Raw genomic sequence first — 20205 nt, 5'->3', positions numbered from 1 at the left:
CCAGCTGCCCACCCAGCCTATTATCTCTCAAGTTGGATTTGTGCCCCAAGGGGGAGGAGAGGGGAAGGGGAATCTGGGAAGAGCAGCAGTGCCTGGCCCAGAGGAAGGAAGGGCTGTGGATAGTCGCTCTTCAGGCTTAGGATTGTTCTGGGGAATTTCCCTGGGGCGAGAAGCACACTGGTAGCACCTAACACCCAACAGAGCCTCCCCTCAGCGCTGTCATGCTAGGGTTTATCTGGGTGTTCAGGACCCCTCTGCGGTGGCAGGCACAGTCCCAACCCCTATACAACCTACCTCTGTCCTGGGAAAAAGCTGGCTCTGCGAGGGCCTACCCATGGGACCTGGGAGAGCAACTGGCATAAGATAATGTCGGATGGGGTGGGGGGTGGGGTGCTAGATGAATCATGTCACTGGGGCCCTAAGATGAGCATGGAACCTGATTTCAGGGCAAGTCCAGTTGGGAGGACCCTGGTCGCCAACGGTTCCTTCTCTGACCAGCCCAGGGCTGAATTCCAGCCCTCCAGCCTCCTACTCTTGTCCCAGGGCCCCGACCAGGACTTCCTGGGGAGGGAGGGGCGGCAGCTTCCAGCCTGCTGGAAACCACCCAGCGGCTTGTGGCACTAGAGCTGCTTCCGGGGGTGGGCAGTGTCTCACAGGCCATGCTTGCAAGGCTGCCTATGTGACTCCCACCCCTTTCTTTTCCTCCTCAATCCCTGCAGCCATTCTGTCTAAACAATGACTCCCCCTTCCAGCCTTCTTGTGTGCCCAGACCTCCTTCCTTCCTCCCTTCCTCCCTCCCTTCCCCCGCTCCCTCTTCCTCACTTTGGGAGGGAATCTAAGACCTCAGTTAGGCTTCATCCCCCTGGCAAGGGCATTCATTTTTATTCTTATTTCACAAATGGTGCATGGTCGTTGTAAAAATCCGGGGAGTCCACACACTCCCAGAGGGGTGTTTTATCCCTACTTGAGGATGAGGAAAGAGGCTTAGAAAGCAGCCCTGGCTCCCAGGAGGAGGATGAGGCAGGGCCAGTGCCAGCAACCCACTTCTCCAGATGTTTTGGCAGGGGCTTGCGCAACCTCTGCAAGGGGGGCTCCTCCCTCCCGCCCCCCACTTCCTGGTTTGTGGTCTGAGGCCCCACCGCAGGCTGGAAGTGGTGGGTTAAGCATTCCCGCTGTGGCCTGCAGGACAGCCTGGCTGGGCGTGAGAGAAGGTGGTGCTAGGCAGAGGAGGGACCTGGGGCCTGCTCAGTCCCCAGTGTGCCCTGCACTGGGCTGGGAGAGGCATGTTGGAGGATGTCAGTGGAAGTTGGAGGTGAGGACATCCTCAATATTCTCAAAAGGATCAGTGCTGGGGTGAGCTGTTCTGTGCCCTGCTGGGCCAGCTCATGGCCTGGGGAGGGCCCACCCGTCACCAGAGCCTGGAGAGAAGGGATAAGCTGCTCTGTCAGCACAGAGGCCAGAGCGCCAGCCCAGCACCGGCTGTGTCCTCTCTAAGGTAGGGATGTACGGCCACTGTCACCTCGAAGTGAGAGTTGACGGGTGTGGGGTGTCAGAGTCCAGTGGGTAGGGAGGGCAGCTGAAGGAGGTGTGTGTGGACTGCATCCTCCCTTCCTGAGCTGTGCTGCCAATGCAGCTGGGCCCTGGGCCCAGGTACTCACTGGACCCCTAGCCATCCCCTGAGACTCAGGGAGGGGCAACTGCCTCAGAAATAGCTAGTGACTTCAGGCCCCTGGCTGGCCTGGCCCATTTCAGCCACCTCCCCAAATAGCCAGGGGTTGGTCCCACGATCCTCCAGGTCCCCCCAGCCCCTCACCTCCCAGCCCAGGGACTGGCCTGCTGAGCTGAGGATTCCAGAGTGGCTGGCAGGGACTCCTCCGACTGGTCAGGGCTCCCAACCCCTCAGGTCCCAGAGTCAAGTACATATCCATGGAGGTGGAGGTGTGGGGGCAGACACTCAATCATCCTAGTCACCCACCCACACGCTAGGGCCAGGGGTCCTCGAACTTTTTAAACAGGGGCCAGTTCACTGTCCCTCAGACCGTGGGAGGGCCGGACTATAGTTAAAAAAAAACTATGAACAAATTCCTATGCGCACTGTGGGCCCGGGATGAGTCGGCTGCTGAGCCGGACAGGCAGCGGCACCTGGCGGGCCGGATAAATGTCCTCGGTGGGCCGCATGTGGCCCGCGGGCCGTAGTTTGAGGACCCCTGCAGCAGTTGCAGCTGATTTCCGTTTCTCCAGAGCTGGGTGAAAAGGGACTGGAAGCCCTGGGAGCAGGGTTTCCATGTAGGGGCTTCTCCACCAGGCATAAGGCAGTGGGCAGAGGTGAGGCAGAGCAGATGTGTGTGCATACGTGTGTCCGTGTGGACTAGGTCCAGGCCTGAGCCCACATGTGTTGATCCTTCTCTGCTCACAATATCCTGATGCCAGGGTCCCTGCTCAGGAGGCCAGGGTGGGCAGAGAACCTGGGATTCCTGAGTTTGCCTTCCAGAATATACTGGGGCCTGCCTTGGGAGCAACACCTGTGAGGAGCAAGGGTTTGCAACAGAGGCCGCTGTGGATCCACTGGAGCTTGGGAAGGGAAGGGCCCTTCGGAGTTAACCCGAGTGTGGGGGAGGCCATTTACCTGTCACTGGGACATAGACCACCTTTTCTGGGGAGGGAGCATAAAGGGTGCTCCTCAGGGGGCTCTCAGCTGTGAGCCAGCTATAGCTGGTACTCCTGGCAGCTGTGGGTGAATGTCTGGGTCATGAAGCGGGCCTGGGTGGCATCCTGCAGCATCCACTGCAGAAAGGGACCTGCCAGTACTGGATGCCCAGCCATGACATGCTTTGGAGGTGAGCCCAGGCCCTGGAGTCCAGGAGGACACTGCTGCATACTCTGCCAGCCCAGTCTGGTGGGCAGGGACTGTTTATCCCTGGCAGGGGTCAAGAATCTTGGGCATGGAGAGACCGTCCTGTCTGGCTGAGAGCCTGGCAAGGGAGGGTTGACATGTGTGGCTGCAGGAGCCATGGGCATTAGCACTGGGCAGCCTCCTTCTTGCCTTGTGTCCCCAGTGCAGCTGTAGTCACCTCCCTCCACTTGTGAAGGAGACCCCTCTAGCCCCTCCGGAGCTCTCACTGGGTCCCTGTAGCTAAGAATCACGCTGATAAGCCTGTGTTCATAGAGGACCCAGAATGTGCAGCCACCACTCTGTTCCATGGTATGGGCGAGGATAAACCAGAGGGTTCTGTCCCTTGCCCAGGCGGCGGGCCAACCTGTAAGGTGGCTGCTACCTCCCATTGTCAACTTTATTTTTTTGTGTAGCCACAGACCAGCTTGATGTGTGCAGGCAGACAGCGGGCACAGAGAGGGAGAGTGCCCCCCTGCTGGTCCCAGACCAGCAAGGGGCCCGCGGACACATATGTGGGCCCTCGGAGGCTTGAGGGGCTGGGCCTTATGTGCCCAAGGTGTTCTGACATCTGGTGGCCCCAGTTTTGTTTTCTCTGAGGAAAAGAGGGAGACCATTGTATCAACAACCATCCAGGGGAGTCTGCACCCCTCTACTACTCACAGCTCCTGCTTACACCCTGCTGTTGGCACCCCTCCCCCATTCCCTGGTCTTTGGGTGACTAGGACTCACAAATTCCTTCAATGTCAGGAGAGAGGGAGGAATGCTGGGAAATTCCCACCAGCAGACTTAGCCTAGGAGCAGATGGGCCATTTTGTGGCCAACTCAGAGTGTAGGGATGAGCCCGCCAGGGCGGTTGGTGAGCTCTGACAGGGGAGAGCACAGAGTGGACGCCAGACACTGCACTGCTGCTCTGCTCCAGGGGTTTCAGTTGTAGGCTCAGGCTGGCTGGCAGTGCCTGTTGGGAGAGCAGGTTTCCGGGTGGGGAGCACAGCGGACCCGGGAAGGGGTACTGCTCTGCTCCTGCCTTTAGTGAGTGTGGGTGTGCATGGGTGTGTATGTGCACACGTGTAAATGTGAGAGTGGGCATGACAGTGTATATTGTATGTAGGAGTAGGTGTATGTGAGTGTGTAAACAGGTGTGTGTGAATGAATATGCGAGCATGAATACATGAGCAGGTGTGTATGAGTGTGAATGTGTGCAGAGTAAGTGTGAGCGCTCATGTGGGACTGGGGGAGTGTAGGTAAGTAATTGTCAGTGTGTGCTTTGGGGGAGGTTCCTGGTCTGGTTTTCAGGACATCCAGGGACACTGTGTCGTGTGTCTCTCTCCCCTTCTCCCCGCCCCCCCCCCCCCCCCCCCCCCCCCGGCTTGGAGCACAAGTCTACGCAGGATAAGGTCAGGAGTCACTCTGGAGTGAGGGGAGAGGCTGAGAAGCCTAGGTCTGTAGTTGAACATTAGGCTCCGTCGGACCACCAGGTCCTCTGTCCATAGCTGCGGCGCTCACGACCCCCGGCCACAGGTGCACCCGCAGCCCAACACCGGGGAGAGCAGAGCTCAGTCGCCTTCCCGGAGGAGGTGACTCGGGCCCGGGCCGGGCGGGCCGCGCGCATTCCAGAGCCCTGAGTCAGTGAGGCCGCCCCCTCAGGCCGGCCCGCCCCCGGCGCGCACGCCCCTCGCTCCCTGGCATTCCCGGCGGGCGGGCGGGCCGGCCGGACGGGCGGGCGCGCGGGCGGGGACTCGGCGCGGCAGCCCTCCCGGCCGGCGGTGGCAGCCCCTCCCCGAGGCTCTCAGGACCCCCAGGACCCCAGGTGCCGGCGGCGGCGGTGAGTGAGCGCGCCGGCAGGGCGCAGGGCGCTCGGGCCGGGCGGGTTCCGGAGCTGCATCCGCTGCGCGCGGGCCGGTCCTCAGCACGCTGCTGCCGGAGCCGCTCAAAGCGGCCGGAGCCTGGTCGGTTTCGGGTTGCCGATCGGGCCCGGGTCCGGGGTTCGGGCCACTGCCCACCCGAGGAGCCCGAACTTTCCTTACCGGAGTTTCCCGAGCCGCCCGCGGAGGCGGCCCAGCCCCGGATTCCAAACCCGGCGCACGCAAAAATAGCCCGTGGCCGGATTAGCACGTCCCAGCGGGCTGACCAGGCCGGACAGCTCGGCTCCAGCCCCCGCCCAACAGCTGAGGGTCCTGGGAGCGGGAGGGCTCGGAGTCCGGGCTGTCTCCAGGCTCCTCTGAGTTGTACCCTCCCCCCTTATGTTCTCTTTCCCGGCCACCACCGGTGGGTGGTGTCTCTCAAGTTGAAACTCCAGCTCAGAGGGTGGAACTTCTTGGGATCATCCCTGTCCCCAGCCGTGCTCCCTGGGGATGGGAGTCATAGTAGCTGTGGAGCTAGGGATGGTGGAGACTGGCCCCCGTCTCCCCCATCAGTAAACACTGAAACTGCAGGGCTATGGGAGCTACTCCCAAAGACACCCCTACCCTGTGCTCAGCGGCCCAGAGGAGTAGCCAGGGCTGAGCCTGAGGCCACGACACGGTGCCTTGAAGCAGGCCTTCTCTTGGCTGGGGAGTTGGGGAGATGGAGGGGCCCCAGCTCCTAAGAGCAGGGGGTGGGGCTGTCTGTCTGACCTGCTGGGGACATGTCTGTGGGGAATGGGCAGGGGGCCCCCCAGTCATGCCTGCCCAAGGCCCAGATGCTCTTGACCAGAGTTCCTTATGTGTGTACTCGGGCTGTGTGTATGTGTGTCTGTCTGGATGGGCAGGGCCTGGGTCTGGAGGCCCTCTAGCTCTGTGCTAGGAAAGGCCCCCATACCCTTCCCCCCCACCCCCCATCTTGGGACTTCCTGGCAGAGAAGATTCAGGATGAAACTGGCTTTTCAGGTTTGGCCCAGCTATATGCTGGATTCCTTCCACCCCCATGGAACTAGCCTCAGCCCCCTACCCCCACCCAGAGATTGAGAGAAAGCTAGGGAACCAAGCAGCTGGCTGGGGCCCAAGAGGTTCCTGAGGTTGAGCCCCCTGCCACCAGGAATTGTTCTGGACAATCTGGGTCCTTTTCCCTGAAAACCGGAAAGGGGCCAATAGGGGGTTACAAAAGTCAAGTGGCCTCAGATTGAAGGTGTCAGGGCCCAGGCCCCTTCCCAGTGCCTTTAAGCAGCCTCCAAGGGCTGATGGGCCTCCCACTGCACAGATGGGCTGACCAAGGCCAGCAGCACTGGAGCGTTGCTGTGACCCACACTCCTCACCCGGCCTTAGAGTGCTGGCCAGACAAGCTTCTGTCCTGGGGAGCATGCATTCTAGGGGCACCCTTGGTTCAGAGGGAATCACCCAGGTCTCCTTGCCTTTTGAGGCCCCCTTAGGGTCTTCTCAGCTCCAACTGCTGCTCAGGGTACCCCCTACTGCCACCCCATTGCTGCTCTCCCGGGATGTGAGGGGCTCCTCCGTGCCAGCTCCGGTTTCCCCACTCTAGTGTCTGTAACAGGATCAACTTTCTGTCCAAGGATCGGATTCCTGGCTTCTGCCTGCTTTCTGGGTTGGGTGTGTTTGCGGGTGACTTCCTCCTCCCTGAACTGAGGTGCTCTGGGTTGCAGAAGGTGGAGTGAGGGCCCAGAGGGGCCTGACAGCCCTGCACACCCTGAGGAACCCTGAGGTCTGCCCCTTACCTTGGGGGTGTGGCCAGGGCCAGCTAGGCAGGCACACAGCTCCTGGGCCAGCTCCTGGGCCGGCATGGCCCACGGCTTTAAACCCCCTTGGAGGCTGCAGGTGCCAGGGGCATCAGCACTGGGCAGTGACTGGCCTCTCAGAGCCTCAGTTTCCTTATCTGTAAGATGGACACAGATGACCTCTCCCAAGGCCTGTGATAATTCAGAAGGTCGGTCAAGGATCTTTGGTTTGAAGTAGGTGTATCAGGATAGTGCTGACAAGCCATTTCTGCTCTGATAACAGACTTCGGGGACTCGGTTTCCCCGCGTGGGGCCTCTCCAGCACTATCCAGCAGCCGCTGTGTTCTGGGAGGATGTTGCTAAGCCCTGACAGTGTCTGGGCACCAGAGAGTACTGTGTGGTCAGTCAGGGGCACTGCTGGGGGCTCTGACTGGTGACCAGACGTGTTGATGCGATCTGGACCTTTTCCCTGCAGTTTGAGGGGCTGATTTCACCCAACTCCTCAGATCCAGTTAGACTCCATATTGTCACACTCGGAATTGCTATTGCTATGTCCCTGCCCCTACCCCCTTGCTGACTGTGGCATGCACAGGTGGGACCTTTGACCTCTCTGAGCCTCAGTGCTCCCCATCCCTGGGTTATATCTGCTTCTGTCAGACCCAGCGGGGTTAGAGGCTTGATTCTGGCATTGGTAACCCCTGGGCCATATGTGCCCGCTGAGCCTTGGACAGTGCCTCCCACCCAGGGCTAGTGCTTCCTTTCCTACCCTGTTTCCGCCCTCCCAGATCAGCTCCCTGCACTTGCAGGGCCCCTATAGCAGGAAGACTCTTGTTCCGTTATTGGCCCTCTGCATGCCCCTCTGGGGTGACAGAAGGCGGCAGGTGACATGGGCAGGTAGGGTTTGATGTGTCCTCCTTCTGACAGGATGAGGGCAACACGCATGCTATTGGCTTGTACGCCCCGCCCTCCTTCCCCCCACAACCTCATTTCTTCCAAGAAAGGGAGAGGGGTAATTGGGAGGGTTGGGCCTGGCGTAGCCCATATCCTTCCCAATATGGGAAGCTCAGACAGGTGACCCTCACTTTGCCATACAGTAGCATGTGGTGGAGAAGGACTGGACTCCAGGCTGCCAGACAGCTGCTGATCTCTGCTCCCCGGGGAGATCTGGGTGGGGGTCAAACACAAGACAGGGTCAGCGATCAGGGCTCTAGTGGGGAGGTTGGAGGAGCTGGCTTCTCCTGGGACTGTGCTCAGGTGAGCTGGGGACACGTTGGGGCAAGTGTCTGGGGTGGAGCCCATTGCTCCAGTTGACCTCAGTGGTGGGCGGTTCCCTGGGCTGGGCAGGACAGGGAGCCCAGGCTTGGCAGGTCTGGTTCTGGGGCCGGGCCATCCACTTGGCCTTTAGCGACCTCTGCCAGCATTGTCCTGCGAGTGTGCGGGGAAGGCCTGAGTGCAGTGGTGGCTGCTGCTCACACCTAAGGATCCAGCTTCATATCACCCGTGGCTGCCGGCCAGGCCTGGGCAGGCCAGAACCTCTCCCAGTCTCCTCCTGCCTCTTGGCCACAACCTTCCCAGATGGCATCTCTGAGGGTTCCGTCCCCAGTTCCCGCAATGGCTCCTGCTCATGGCGCAGGCTCTGGCCCTCTTACCCCTGGGCTCTCCCCTTCCTTTGGCTGCATTGTCAGGTTGCTCCCCAGAGCCGGCAGGCATCGCCAGCCTTTCTGCTTCTTGAGCAGGTACTCTGTGCAGGAAGCGCTGTAGGCCCTGCCTCCCTGCACTGGCTCCTGCTTCCTGGCCCCTCCTGCACCCTTGCACAGTGCCAGCCTGAAGGATCCCTAGTCAGCCCCACAGCAGGAACCTGGGTCAGTGGGACCCTGCCCCTGCGCCCCACCCGCCCTCTGCCCTGATGGCTGCAGCAGCTCCCACCCCTCTCGCTGCCTGCCGCTTAAAGCAGCCCCAGTGGTCCTGTGACTCTGTGGGGCCCTCATCCCTCAGCCTCATCTCTTGCCCCATACTCGTCCTGGCTGTTCGAAGTGCCTAGGGTGCAGCACCCTGAGGTGCAGTGTGGTTTTTGCCCCCCTGCTGGGTTGGGTCCCACCATTGGCATTTGCTTTGCCAGCAATCCTTGCTTTACTTCCAGATGCCCCTTTGAGTGTCTCCTGCTGGGCTGGGCTGGGTGGGCAGCCGTGGATGTTGCCAGAGTGACTCAGATGCTGTGTGACCCAGACAGGCAGGCTGCCCCTGGACTGTGGTTTCTCCCTGCGCTGAGGGGTCAGCGGAGTGGAGATGCTGTTGGGATTTCCACCATGAGGGGCTGTCTGGGAACAAGAGCCCACTGTACGCCTGGGGGAGGCTGGACACTGAGCCACTGTCTCCTCTGGGCGGGCACTGTGCCCTCCCCGTCCAGACTCTTTGTCCGCCTGGGCCTGCCCCTCCCCCACACCCTTGGGTCCTAGTGTGGAGCCCCCCCTGTGAGTCCCACCCACTTGAGGCCCAGATGGGAACTGGGCACACAGGGATAGGGTAGGCTGGGCATCCTGAAGCTGCGTGGGTTACAGAGCTCCTCCTGCCTCTGCCCCGACACAGGAGGGATTTGAGGGGGGCGAGGGACACCGGGAGGTCGGGGTGTACCGGCAGGGAGCCGGTGCCTCCATCACGAGTGGCTCTTGTGTTCCTGGACGGACTGTGGGCCTGTGCCGCGCCCTGTGCTTGCTCCTCACCCTCTTCCCACCTCTTTCTTTGTGCTGTTCTGCCCCGACCTGGGCATGGGGTCTCCTCCTCCTCCCAGACCCAATTGAAGGGTCATGTTCATGAAGCCCCCATCACCCAGACCATGGGGATCGGTCCTGCTAGCTTGTGCTCCGAGTGCCCAGTGCTCCGGGGCACTGTGGACCCGGCAGAGAGAGGACAGCACACAGGCGTGAACTCCCGAGCGGTGTGGTAGGGCCGCCTGACTAGCTGTGGCCGGAACGTGTTGGAGGTCGGGCAGTGTGCATGTGCAAGGCGGGGCCCTAGGATGGCAGGGAGCCAGGTGTTAGGAGAGGCCGTGGGGGCAGTGGGAGCCATGGAAAATCATGGGTGTTTGTGGTGGGGTGAGCCAATCAACAAGCTGGCAAAGATTCCTTGTACTGCTGAGCGGAGAACCAGCTGATCACCCAGGAGTGCCAGGCCTGCTGGGGAGGCGCGGAGAGGCCAGCTCCCCAGCACCCAGCCTGTAGATTCCCAGCTGTGGTCCCAGGTGCCACTCTTGGCGCCATTCCTCTCTGGACCTCACAATGGCTCCACAGAGGTGTTGGCCCATTTTCCAGGAGAGAACACTGAGGCTACCTGAGGCACATGGTGGTTGGGTGGCAGGGAGACTGAAGCCAGCATAGCTGCCCCATGAAATGCTCAGGGGGCTCCCATCCTGTTTGGTCCCTCCCCACAAGGCCCCACAGGGTCCAGCATAATCTCTGGGGTCACATCACCTGGATCCCTATGTGGCAGGCATGGCCTGACCTGGCTCCGAGGGCACACTGGGGATGCTGTCACGGCACTGCAGGTTCCGGAAGCTCCTATCTGATCACCGTCTGTCTGATATTGCCTGAAATCCCACCACCAGTGCTTGAGAGCCAGAGCTGTCCTTCCCAGTCACTGCCTTACTAACAGGGGGATCTTAAAATCTACATGGTCTGTGAAGGGAGGGCTGGTGGGTGCTGACCATGTCAGGGAACACACAGGTCTGGGCTGGGTTTGTGGTGTGAGTTGAGCGAGTGCTGATCTCCTGGTTCAGTTCCCAGAGACCCATTCTCAGGATGCCTTCATGTTGGACACTGCCCCCCTCCCTGCCCCCCACTGCCTGCCTTCGACCCCTTGCAGGGACCTGTCCATCTGACCCCACATTGTGGGGATCAGCATAGGCAGGGTGCCCGGAAGGGATTCCCAGTGATGTGCAAACAAATGCTTCAGCCCTTGGTCTGAATCAGACGGGTGAGGACAGCGGACAGGGGCTTGGCTCTGAGGGGCTGCAAGAATGGAAAGACCCCTGGGTGCTTAGTCAGCTCAGAGAAGGCATCCTTGAAGGACTCCTTCCCACCAAGCCGGCTCCTAAGTGGGAGCTGTGAGCGGTGCCCGGGGACTGTCCCTAACTGGTATAGGGCCAGTCGGAGAATGAGTGGTGAGTAGTGTCACTATAGGGGTAATGGGATCTGTGAGCTGTGTCCTGGCCCTGGCCCTGGTCAGTGTAGAGGCAGTAGGAACTGTCAGTAGTATTTTGGGCCCAGCCCTGTTTGGTATAAAGCCAGTAGGAGCTGCCAGCCACATCCTGGCCTGGCCCCAGTCGAGATAGGGCCAGGAGGAGCTGTGGGCAGTGTCCAGGCTGTTTTTGGTCTGTGTAGTACTAGTGGCAGCTGTGGGAACTGTCCTGGGCCTGTCCCTGGTCTGTGGGGCAGGAGGAGCTCTGCTCAGCATCCTGCCTCCCTGTGCAGTGCGAGCAAGCGCTTTCCTGGGACTCTCCTGGACACTCTAGAGCAGCCGTGGGCAAACTACGGCCCGCGGGCCGGATCCGGCTGTTCTATCCGGTTCTCTTGGTCTCCCCTCCGCTCCTTTACTTTGAATTTATATTAGTTCACACAAACACTCCATCCATGCTTTTGTTCCGGCCCTCCGGTCCAGTTTAAGAACCCACTGTGGCCCTCGAGTCAAAAAGTTTGCCCACCCCTGGTCTAGAGCCAGAGTTGCTCCGAGTGCAGACCTGGCCCTTCTCTGTCTGTGTAAGTCCAGCAGGGGGTGTGAGCAGCATCCCAGGCCTGTCCCTCCTCAGTGATGCTACCCTGAATATGTGCCTTTGGGCAAGTCAAGCCGCTTTGGGCCTCAGTTTCCTTATTTCTAAGGTATGGGTAGGACTTTATATTTACTTTTTCCAAGCATTTGGGAGGGAGGCTCAGATGAGGAAGCTGTTTCTAGGGGTGTTGGTGGGTGGGTTATAGACCTGTTGGGGTCTGAAGCTGTTTGAGGAGGCTGAGGAATTTTGGGGTCTCTGCCCTAGGTATTGCTCGGCCACTCCCCTGGTGTCCATGTCCATTGTGCTCAGGGAACCTCTCAATCTTGGATCCCCTGTTTTCAGATCCTGTGTGGTCCTTTGGGGAGGAGGATTCAGATCTGTCCTGAAAGTGAGGTTTTGTAAAGGGGGAAATAGGGTGCCAAGTAGGCCATGGTCCCATGACTTTTGCTTCACGGTTACATGGCCAGGCAGAGGTGGCCCACATCCAACCCTGGCCTCTCTGCTCTGGGGCCTGGGCCTTACCCTGAGCCTAAGTGATAGATTTGGGGGTGGGTCTCATACTTAGGTTTGATGCTGGACAAGCTGCCCTCCCAGGGCTGAGCTTTTTTGGTGGTATTTATGGGTGCATGGCACCCCCTGGTGGTCATGGCAGCTCCTGCGCCCAGGTGGTTTTCAGGAGGTTCCTGTTTGTGGCAACAGCTCTCAGACCCTGGGAAGCCACGTGGCCACTCCTTTGTGACCTGGAGCCTTCACAGACCCCACCTGTTGGTATAGCAGGCAGAGCCTCTCTCTCTCTCTCTCTCTCTCTCTCTCTCTCTCTCTCTCTCTCGCAGATGGCATGGTGGTTAGAGGGTGAGGTCTCAGATTTGCCCTGTGTACGGATGGGTGAGCTCCTCAACCTGGCAGTGCCCTCACGCTCACTCAGATCTCTGTTCTGGCTGTTCCCTGTGCCTGGAACAACCTCCTCCTCCTGTTACCTCCCCCCCCTCCCCGCCCTGCCCCAAGCCTTGCTAACTTGATCACCTCCTTCAAGCCTTTGCTCAGATGTTACCTCACAAGGAGGAGGCATCACTGCGCTCGGCAACTGTAATGTGCTGATTTTGTCCCTGTCTCACTTCGCACCCTTAAACAAAATACCTACTTATAGATTCACTAGAGGCCCGGTGCACGGATTTGTGCACTGGTGGGGTCTCTCGGCCTGGCCTGCAGGGATTGGGCTGAAACCGGCTCTCCGACATCCCCTGAGGGGTTCTGGATTGTGAGAGGGTGGTTCTCGGGTGACATACCCCAGAATCGGGCTCCCTCCTCTCTGGTTCCGGCTGCATCACTGGAGAACCACAGCTGCCAAGTCACTGTAGCTCAGCAGCTACTGCATTGAGTGTCTGCCCCCTGGTGGTCAGTGCGTGTCATAGCTACCAGTCTGCCGATCGCTTGGGCTTTTATATATATAGATTGCTTATCTGGACTGTAAGCTCCAGGAAGGCAGGGATTTTATCTGTTTTTAGTTTCTTCTTTTCTCCACTAATGTGTCCCAAGCACTTAGGAGTGACTCATAGTAGGTGCTCCAGTATTTGTTACATGAATTTATGTTGTCTGAGAACCTAGTATGTGGAGAGCAATGTCTGTCAGGATGAACAAGGCAGGAACTGACTGCGTACGGCAGTGCTGAGCACACAGGACGTCAGCAGCTGGATCTTGACCACCCTGTTGGGGTTATCACTGCTTCTCCTTTCTCCTGGGTCTGGGCCCAAGGAACCTTCAGACACCTATCACCTCCCACCCTTCTCTGCCACCCCCAGACCCGCCTTGCTGCACCTGGAACCATGAACGAGGCCCGCAGGGACAGCACGAGCAGCCTGCAGCGCAAGAAGCCCCCCTGGCTGAAGCTGGACATTCCAGCTGTGGTGCCTCCGGCGGCGGAGGACCCCAGCTTCCTGCAGGCAGGCCCTGGCCAGCATGGGCTGTGGGTCCATCCTGCCCAGCCCCCTTACCATGACCCCGTCACCCAGCCCCTGAGACGCCAGGCTTTCTTGCGGAGTGTGAGCATGCCGGCTGAGACAGCTCATGTCCCTTCGCCTTACCATGAGCCCCGCCGGCCGGTGCTGCATCGCCAGACATCGATCACACAGACCATCCGCAGGTACTGCGCCTTGCCCTGGCTGCTCCAGGGGTGAGGGCTGGGGCTGGGGGGACAGAGGCAGGCATACAGGGTCCTTTTTAGGTGCCGAGGCTGGGAATGGGGCAGAGCCTCTCCTGTCTCAGCTTTCTCCTCAGTCTTGTTCCCCATGTCACCCTCCCCCCTCCTGCTCTGGGGACCGACTTCTCTCACCTACAACCCTTCTCTGCTCCCCCCAGCACTTGCTCTCTCCTTCTCTGTCTCCCCCACCTCAATGCTCTGGTCCCTGAACAGCCGACAGGTGCGCTTTGGGCGTGTCCACACTCTGCCCCTCTTGGGTTCCCCTGCTGCCCGCAGGGCCCTCCCACAGCGCCGGTCTCTCTCGCGGTCCCTGCTCAGGTACTTGCAGGGTGTGAGTGTGTTAGCATCAGCTGGCGTGTGCATGGCTTGGGACCTCTTGGGAGCTGCCAGCACGGTTTGCCTTCCCTGGGGCTCCTCACAGCAGGTGTTGGCAGTGTTTTGCTTGCATGTCCAAGGGCTATGGGGAACCTGCCTGGACTTGCATTACCCATTTCTTGAGTTCTGTGGTGTTAAAGGTCAAACTGCTGCCCAGGGCTAAGCTCTCTCTGGATGAGCTAAAGCCTGAGCTCTGAGCACCATCTCTGGATTCAGTGTCTCCCCACAAACCCCCCTCTCAGGGAAGGGGTGTGAGCCTGGGTAAAATACTCACCTGGACAGGCCTATTATCTGCGGTTCTAGTGGGAATTTGGAGTTGGCTAATTGTTTAGGGGGTAGCCAGGGCTGGAACCCACTCATCCTCTTAACTGAACGCAGCCCACGGGACCCCAGATCCTGGTGTGACTGGAGGCTTGGGGTAGAGCATGCTACCCAGGAGGAGGGCTCTGGGGCCCCTGCTGGGAGAGGAGAGGGCTGGCGTCCCCTTGTTGAGTCCCTCCCATGGCAGGGGCACCGCTGACTGGTTCGGAGTGAGCAAGGACAGTGACAGCACCCAGAAGTGGCAGCGCAAGAGCATCCGCCACTGCAGCCAGCGCTATGGGAAGCTGAAGCCCCAGGTCATCCGGGAGCTGGACCTGCCTAGCCAGGACAACGTGTCGCTCACCAGCACGGAGACGCCCCCTCCGCTGTATGTTGGGCCATGCCAGCTGGGCATGCAAAAGGTATGCCCGCCTCCTGCGGCCCCCCGAAGGCCTCTTTCTCTGCTTCCCTGGGCTGGGGCTGGGGACATAGCCAACCTGAGCTGAGGAGGTTCCTTGGAGCTCATGGTCTGGGAGGGTGGTCAGGTGGTCCCATATAGACACCTAAGATACTTTCTGGGAAGGGGGACCTGGGATTGTACCATGGGGCCAGCTCTGGATGGGAGAGCATCCCAGGGTGAACAGCAGTGTAAAGGCACTACAAGTGGGGAGAGGGACTCCTCTGGGTGCAGTAGGGTGGGGGTGGTACCCATAGCTATCCAGGTACCCACTGTGTTCTCCACAGGGTGGGGAAAGGAGCTTCTGGGGTGATGACCTAGCCTCCCCACTCCTGCGTCTCCTCCCCTCCACCAGATCATAGACCCCCTGGCCCGGGGCCGGGCCTTCCGCATGGCGGATGACACCGCCGACGGCCTGAGTACCCCGCACACGCCCGTCACTCCCGGTGCCGCCTCCCTCTGCTCCTTCTCCAGCTCCCGCTCAGGCTTCAACCGGCTTCCGCGGAGGCGCAAGCGTGAGTCGGTAGCCAAGATGAGCTTCCGCGCGGCCGCAGCACTGGTGAAGGTGGGTGCAGGGGCTGGGATGAGGGGTGGGGGGCTGACCCTGTTGCAGGCCACACGCTCACCTCCTCGCTGGCAGGGTCGCTCGGTGAGGGACGGCACCTTGCGCAGGGCGCAGCGCCGAAGCTTCACTCCCGCCAGCTTCCTGGAGGAGGACACGGCGGACTTCCCTGATGAGCTGGACACCTCCTTCTTTGCCCGGGTAAGAGACAGGCTGTCAGCCGAGGCCTCCGCCTTCCTCCGTCTGTGCCTTTCACGCTGACCACTCGTGTTTGCTCAGGAAGGTGTCCTTCATGAGGAGCTGTCCACATATCCAGACGAGGTGTTCGAGTCCCCATCAGAGGCAGCGCTCAAGGACTGGGAGAAGGCCCCGGACCAGGCGGACCTCACAGGAGGGGCCCTGGACCGCACGGAGCTGGAGCGCAGCCACCTGATGCTGTGAGTGGCAGCAGTGAGGGAGCAGAGAGGAGTACGGAGGTCGGAGCAGCTGGGACCCTAGGGCAGGACTGCCTGGAGAGCTGAGGGAAGGGGTCTACTTGGCTACCCAGGGTTGGGCACCATTCGAGTCTCAGCTGCCCACTGTGGAACAGGAGCGCAATCCCAGAACCCTCAGCTGGTCGGAATGCAGCGGGGAGGCCAGGGGACCGCTCATAGGTCTGGTCCCCCCTCCCTGCCATCTCGGAGGGGCTCAGGATTGCTCTTCACTGGTGAGGGGGAGGGTGCACAGTGTCTCACCTCTACCTGGGAGCAGACGGAGATGCAGCAGGACCCGGCCTGGGGTGGGAGGTGACTGTGCCCCTTCCCCCAGGCCTCTGGAGCGCGGCTGGCGGAAGCAGAAGGAGGGTGGCACTGTGGCCCCGCAGCCCAAGGTGCGGCTGCGTCAGGAGGTGGTGAGCACAGCGGGGCAGCGGCGGGGTCAGCGTATCGCGATGCCAGTGCGCAAGTTCTTCGCCAGGGAGAAGCGGCCTTATGGGCTGGGCATGGTGGGCCGGCTAACCAACCGCACCTACCGCAAACGGATCGACAGCTACGTCAAACGCCAGATCGAGGACATGGATGACCACAGGTGGGCGCAGAGGGGATGTGACTTATGGCAGGCAAAGCTCCGGGTTGGGGGTGAGGGCCCCAGGTTGGAGCCACCACCTCTGCTGATGCTTCTGCCGCAGGCCCTTCTTCACCTACTGGCTCACCTTCGTGCACTCGCTGGTCACTATTCTCGCCGTGTGCATCTATGGCATCGCGCCTGTGGGCTTCTCGCAGCATGAGACCGTGGACTCGGTGAGCCCCCGCGCATTCCCTGGGCCGAGACCAGTGAAGGCTGGGCTCTGGATGCCCTCCTCCCCACTTTGGGAGCAAAGGGCTGGAGTGGGCGGCCTTTGACCTCTCTCCCCAACTTCCCAGGTGCTGCGGAACCGAGGGGTCTATGAGAATGTCAAGTATGTGCAGCAGGAGAACTTCTGGATCGGGCCCAGCTCGGTGAGGGTGGGGCCGGCAGGGCGATGGGGCGAGGACCCTGCGCTGGCAGGGGGCTGGGCCTCAGCTGCACATCCTGCTCCCCGCAGGAGGCTCTCATTCACCTGGGCGCCAAGTTCTCACCCTGCATGCGCCAGGACCCACAGGTGCATAGTTTCATCCGCGCCGCGCGGGAGCGGGAGAAGCACTCGGCCTGCTGCGTGCGCAACGACCGGTCGGGCTGCGTGCAGACCTCGGAGGAGGAGTGCTCGGTGTGTGCCCCCGCCAGCATTCAGCCCCTGTCTGCACCCCGTGTGATGTGGTTGTGCTGTGACTTCAGATGGAGCCGGTTATCCTTTATCCTAGGTCTTGGCACATGACACCATTCCTCTGTGCAAGGTCCCTCACGTCACATTCATTACTTCTCCTCTCCAGCTCCCCCTCCTCATCCCGTAGACAGCCATTGCGAGTCTTTGATTTGGGTGTGCTTTCCGTGTGTCTTGTTTTGGGGCATGTCAAGTTTACTTAAGTGGTATTGCCTTATTTTTTCCACTAAACAATTACAAAAAAAAAAAAAATTCAAATTTTTATTACATCATTTTATGAGGAGGTACCAAAGTTTATGCCAGTCCCTGGTTTTGGACACTGGTCGTTTTTAATTTTATGCTAACAGGAATTATGCTCTTGAGCTTACAGTAGACACTCCCACGTGCACACATGCCCGGAGTGTGCGTTTTGGGTTGTGGGCTCAGGGGGCTCTCAGCGGTTTTGCTTTTGACTCCTGCCTTCTGGAAACTGTATTGTGGGAGGGGTGGGCTCTGACCGGATCCCACTCTTCCCACAGTCCACGCTGGCAGTGTGGGTGAAGTGGCCCTCCCATCCCAGCGCCCCCGACCTCGCCGGCCACAAGAGGCAGTTTGGTTCTGTCTGTCACCAGGACCCCAGGTCAGTCCTGCTGGCCCCTCTCTTGCCTCCCTGGGAAGTGGGGGGGAGGGTGTAGCTGCTCCCCTTGTGGAGTTGGGCGGAAGGGCACAAAGCAGGGTCTGACCGCACACTGGGTTCATGCAGGGTGTGTGATGAGCCCTCCTCTGAGGACCCCCATGAGTGGCCAGATGACATCACCAAGTGGCCGGTGAGCTGGGAGATTGTTGGCTTTGGGGGTCACCCTTATTATGTGGGGGAATCCACACTTCACTCATTTGTGATACCAAGAGACCCCATCATGGGACCACCGTTTTCAGATGCAGTGCCTCTGGCCTTTGCCTGGCCTGCCCCTCCACCACCTGCTTCTCTGAGCAGGTAGTCAGAGCAGAACCAGGTAGAGACTTGGGAGGTCAAATGACATTATTTCAGTTTGACAGATAGGAAAGCTGAGGCTTAGTCAGGGCCTGCTTTCTACTGTAGGAACCTGTCCATCTTGGCCCCATCCCCCAAGCATGGTGTTGGGGCACAGGATTGGAGGAGGCCCCAACCCAACTCATCCCCCTTGTGATCCAGATCTGCACCAAAAGCAGCGCCGGGAACCACACCAACCACCCCCACATGGACTGTGCCATCACGGGCCGGCCCTGCTGCATCGGCACCAAGGGCAGGTGGGTGTGCCTGGGCCCGGAGCACTGCTCTGGGGCTCTGCCCTTCTCCAAGTCCTGAAATAAGGCAAGATACAAAGGGGTGTGGGGTGAGAAAGGCTCTGGGCTTATCCAGGGCCAACAAAGACGGGCGAGGGGGCTGAAGCCTAGGCCTGGGTGGTGTAGTCAGGTGCCTGTGCCCCTGGGCTCCAGCCCCTCTGCAAGTTCCCAAGCCGGGCTTGACCTTGCAGGTGTGAGATCACCTCCCGGGAGTACTGTGACTTCATGAGGGGCTACTTCCACGAGGAGGCCACGCTCTGCTCTCAGGTAGGCCTCCAGCGTGTGTGCTTCCCCTAGCCCCCAGCCACGGAGAGTGCTGACAGGCCACTCTGCACAGGTGCACTGCATGGATGACGTGTGCGGGCTCCTGCCCTTCCTCAACCCCGAGGTGCCTGACCAGTTCTACCGTCTGTGGCTGTCCCTCTTCTTGCACGCTGGGCAAGTGACACCAGATGGGCCGAGGAGGGTTGGGTGGTCTCAGGGACCCTAGGAGTGGCTGGCCAGGGGATGGGGGGGAGGCCTTTGCAGCTGAGTGTCCCCCTCCCCCCACAGCATCCTGCACTGCTTGGTGTCTATCTGCTTCCAGATGACTGTCCTGCGGGACCTGGAGAAGCTAGCAGGCTGGCACCGCATAGCCATCATCTACCTGTTGAGTGGCGTCACTGGTAACCTAGCCAGTGCCATTTTTCTGCCATACCGGGCAGAGGTAAGGCTGCCCCAGGGACCCAGCCCAGGAGCGTCTCCATTCGGCTCCTCAGTCCTGCTATGCTCTGGGCCATGAGAGGTGGGGTGGCTGTGGGTCCAGGGGTCCTGCTCAGCATCCCCACTGCCCCCAGGTGGGCCCGGCCGGCTCGCAGTTTGGCATCCTGGCCTGCCTCTTCGTGGAGCTCTTCCAGAGCTGGCAGATCCTGGCTCGGCCCTGGCGTGCCTTCTTCAAGCTGTTGGCGGTGGTACTCTTCCTCTTCACCTTTGGGCTGCTGCCCTGGATTGACAACTTTGCCCACATCTCGGGCTTCATCAGCGGCCTCTTCCTCTCCTTTGCCTTCCTGCCCTACATCAGCTTTGGCAGGTTTGACCTGTACCGGAAACGCTGCCAGATCATCGTCTTCCAGGTGGTCTTCCTGGGCCTCCTGGCCGGCCTGGTGGTCCTCTTCTACTTCTACCCTGTCCGCTGCGAGTGGTGCGAGTTCCTCACCTGCATCCCCTTCACTGACAAGTTCTGTGAGAAGTACGAGCTGGACGCCCAGCTCCACTGAGCTGGTGGGGGCGCTGGGGCCACGGGTCTCCAGCAGGCTGGAGCCAGGCAGACTGCCCACCGAGCCTCACGCCATGTGACTGTCAGCAAGCCCTGTGGGCGTCCTGCCCGTTTCCTGGACATAGACCTCTTGTGCCTCGTTCACTGCTGTTGAACCTCTCGTACTTCTGGGCATTTATTATACTAGTTCCTGTGATTATCTTCTAACTAGTCTCCTGACGACCACCTCATGTGGCCAATAAATGGACTGGGAGCGTTTTAGCTGCCACTAACTTGACCAGAGCTACCTCCTCCTTTTTGACAGGAAATGTCTCAAACACCTCCCCCAGTGAAGTCCGTAAGCCAGGTGGCCCCACCCTGCTCCCTTTCCTTAAGACCCATGGATGAGCTGTCACATTTCCCCACACTCACTTACTAGTGCACCAACACCAATTTCAGCTCCAGGCTACCTCCCCTTCCAGGAGCTGGGGAGGGGATGTGATCCTGGGTAGATCAGGAGCAGCCTAGGGGCGCCTCTCCCAGCTCTGGGGCCAGGGCACAGTGAGCAGGTGCGGAAAGCAGGTGGCAGTTTACCCTGCGGCGCAAGTGTGGGCGTGGTGCGGCCAGCAGGAGGCAGCATTGGCCCGGTGGTGGGCTGGAGACCTCGGTGGTCAGTGGCAGTACTTCTTGTGCGAAGGCA

At 60.1% G+C, this 20205-nt stretch overlaps 1 protein-coding gene across 4 annotated transcripts; it reads left to right on the top strand.

Moving 5' to 3' along the window:
- The first annotated feature begins 1473 nt into the window (after positions 1-1473).
- Positions 1474-19805, top strand: RHBDF1 (rhomboid 5 homolog 1). 4 transcript variants are annotated; one of them, XM_080679598.1, is made up of 18 exons: positions 4600-4715; positions 13101-13441; positions 13712-13816; positions 14382-14595; positions 14986-15195; positions 15271-15393; positions 15472-15629; positions 16000-16257; positions 16358-16469; positions 16593-16667; positions 16754-16915; positions 17488-17588; positions 17712-17775; positions 18141-18235; positions 18463-18538; positions 18609-18709; positions 18824-18977; positions 19108-19805. In XM_080679598.1, the coding sequence occupies exons 2-18, from the start codon at positions 13125-13127 to the stop codon at positions 19525-19527; spliced, it is 2745 nt and encodes a 914-aa protein (XP_080535724.1). In that variant the 5' UTR covers positions 4600-4715; positions 13101-13124; the 3' UTR covers positions 19528-19805. The 4 variants fall into 4 exon arrangements, with proteins under 4 accessions (XP_080535722.1, XP_080535724.1, XP_080535721.1 ...); XM_080679596.1 differs by lacking the exons at positions 4600-4715; positions 13712-13816 and adding an exon at positions 1474-1495; XM_080679595.1 differs by lacking the exon at positions 13712-13816.
- The last annotated feature ends 400 nt before the right edge of the window (positions 19806-20205 follow it).

This window comes from Plecotus auritus (genome assembly GCF_963455305.1).
Source record: "Plecotus auritus genome assembly, chromosome: 7".
NCBI classification, from domain to species: Eukaryota; Metazoa; Chordata; class Mammalia; order Chiroptera; family Vespertilionidae; genus Plecotus; species Plecotus auritus.
The sequence above is the reverse complement of the archived record's forward strand: the minus strand, read 5'-3'. Positions and strand labels throughout refer to the sequence as shown.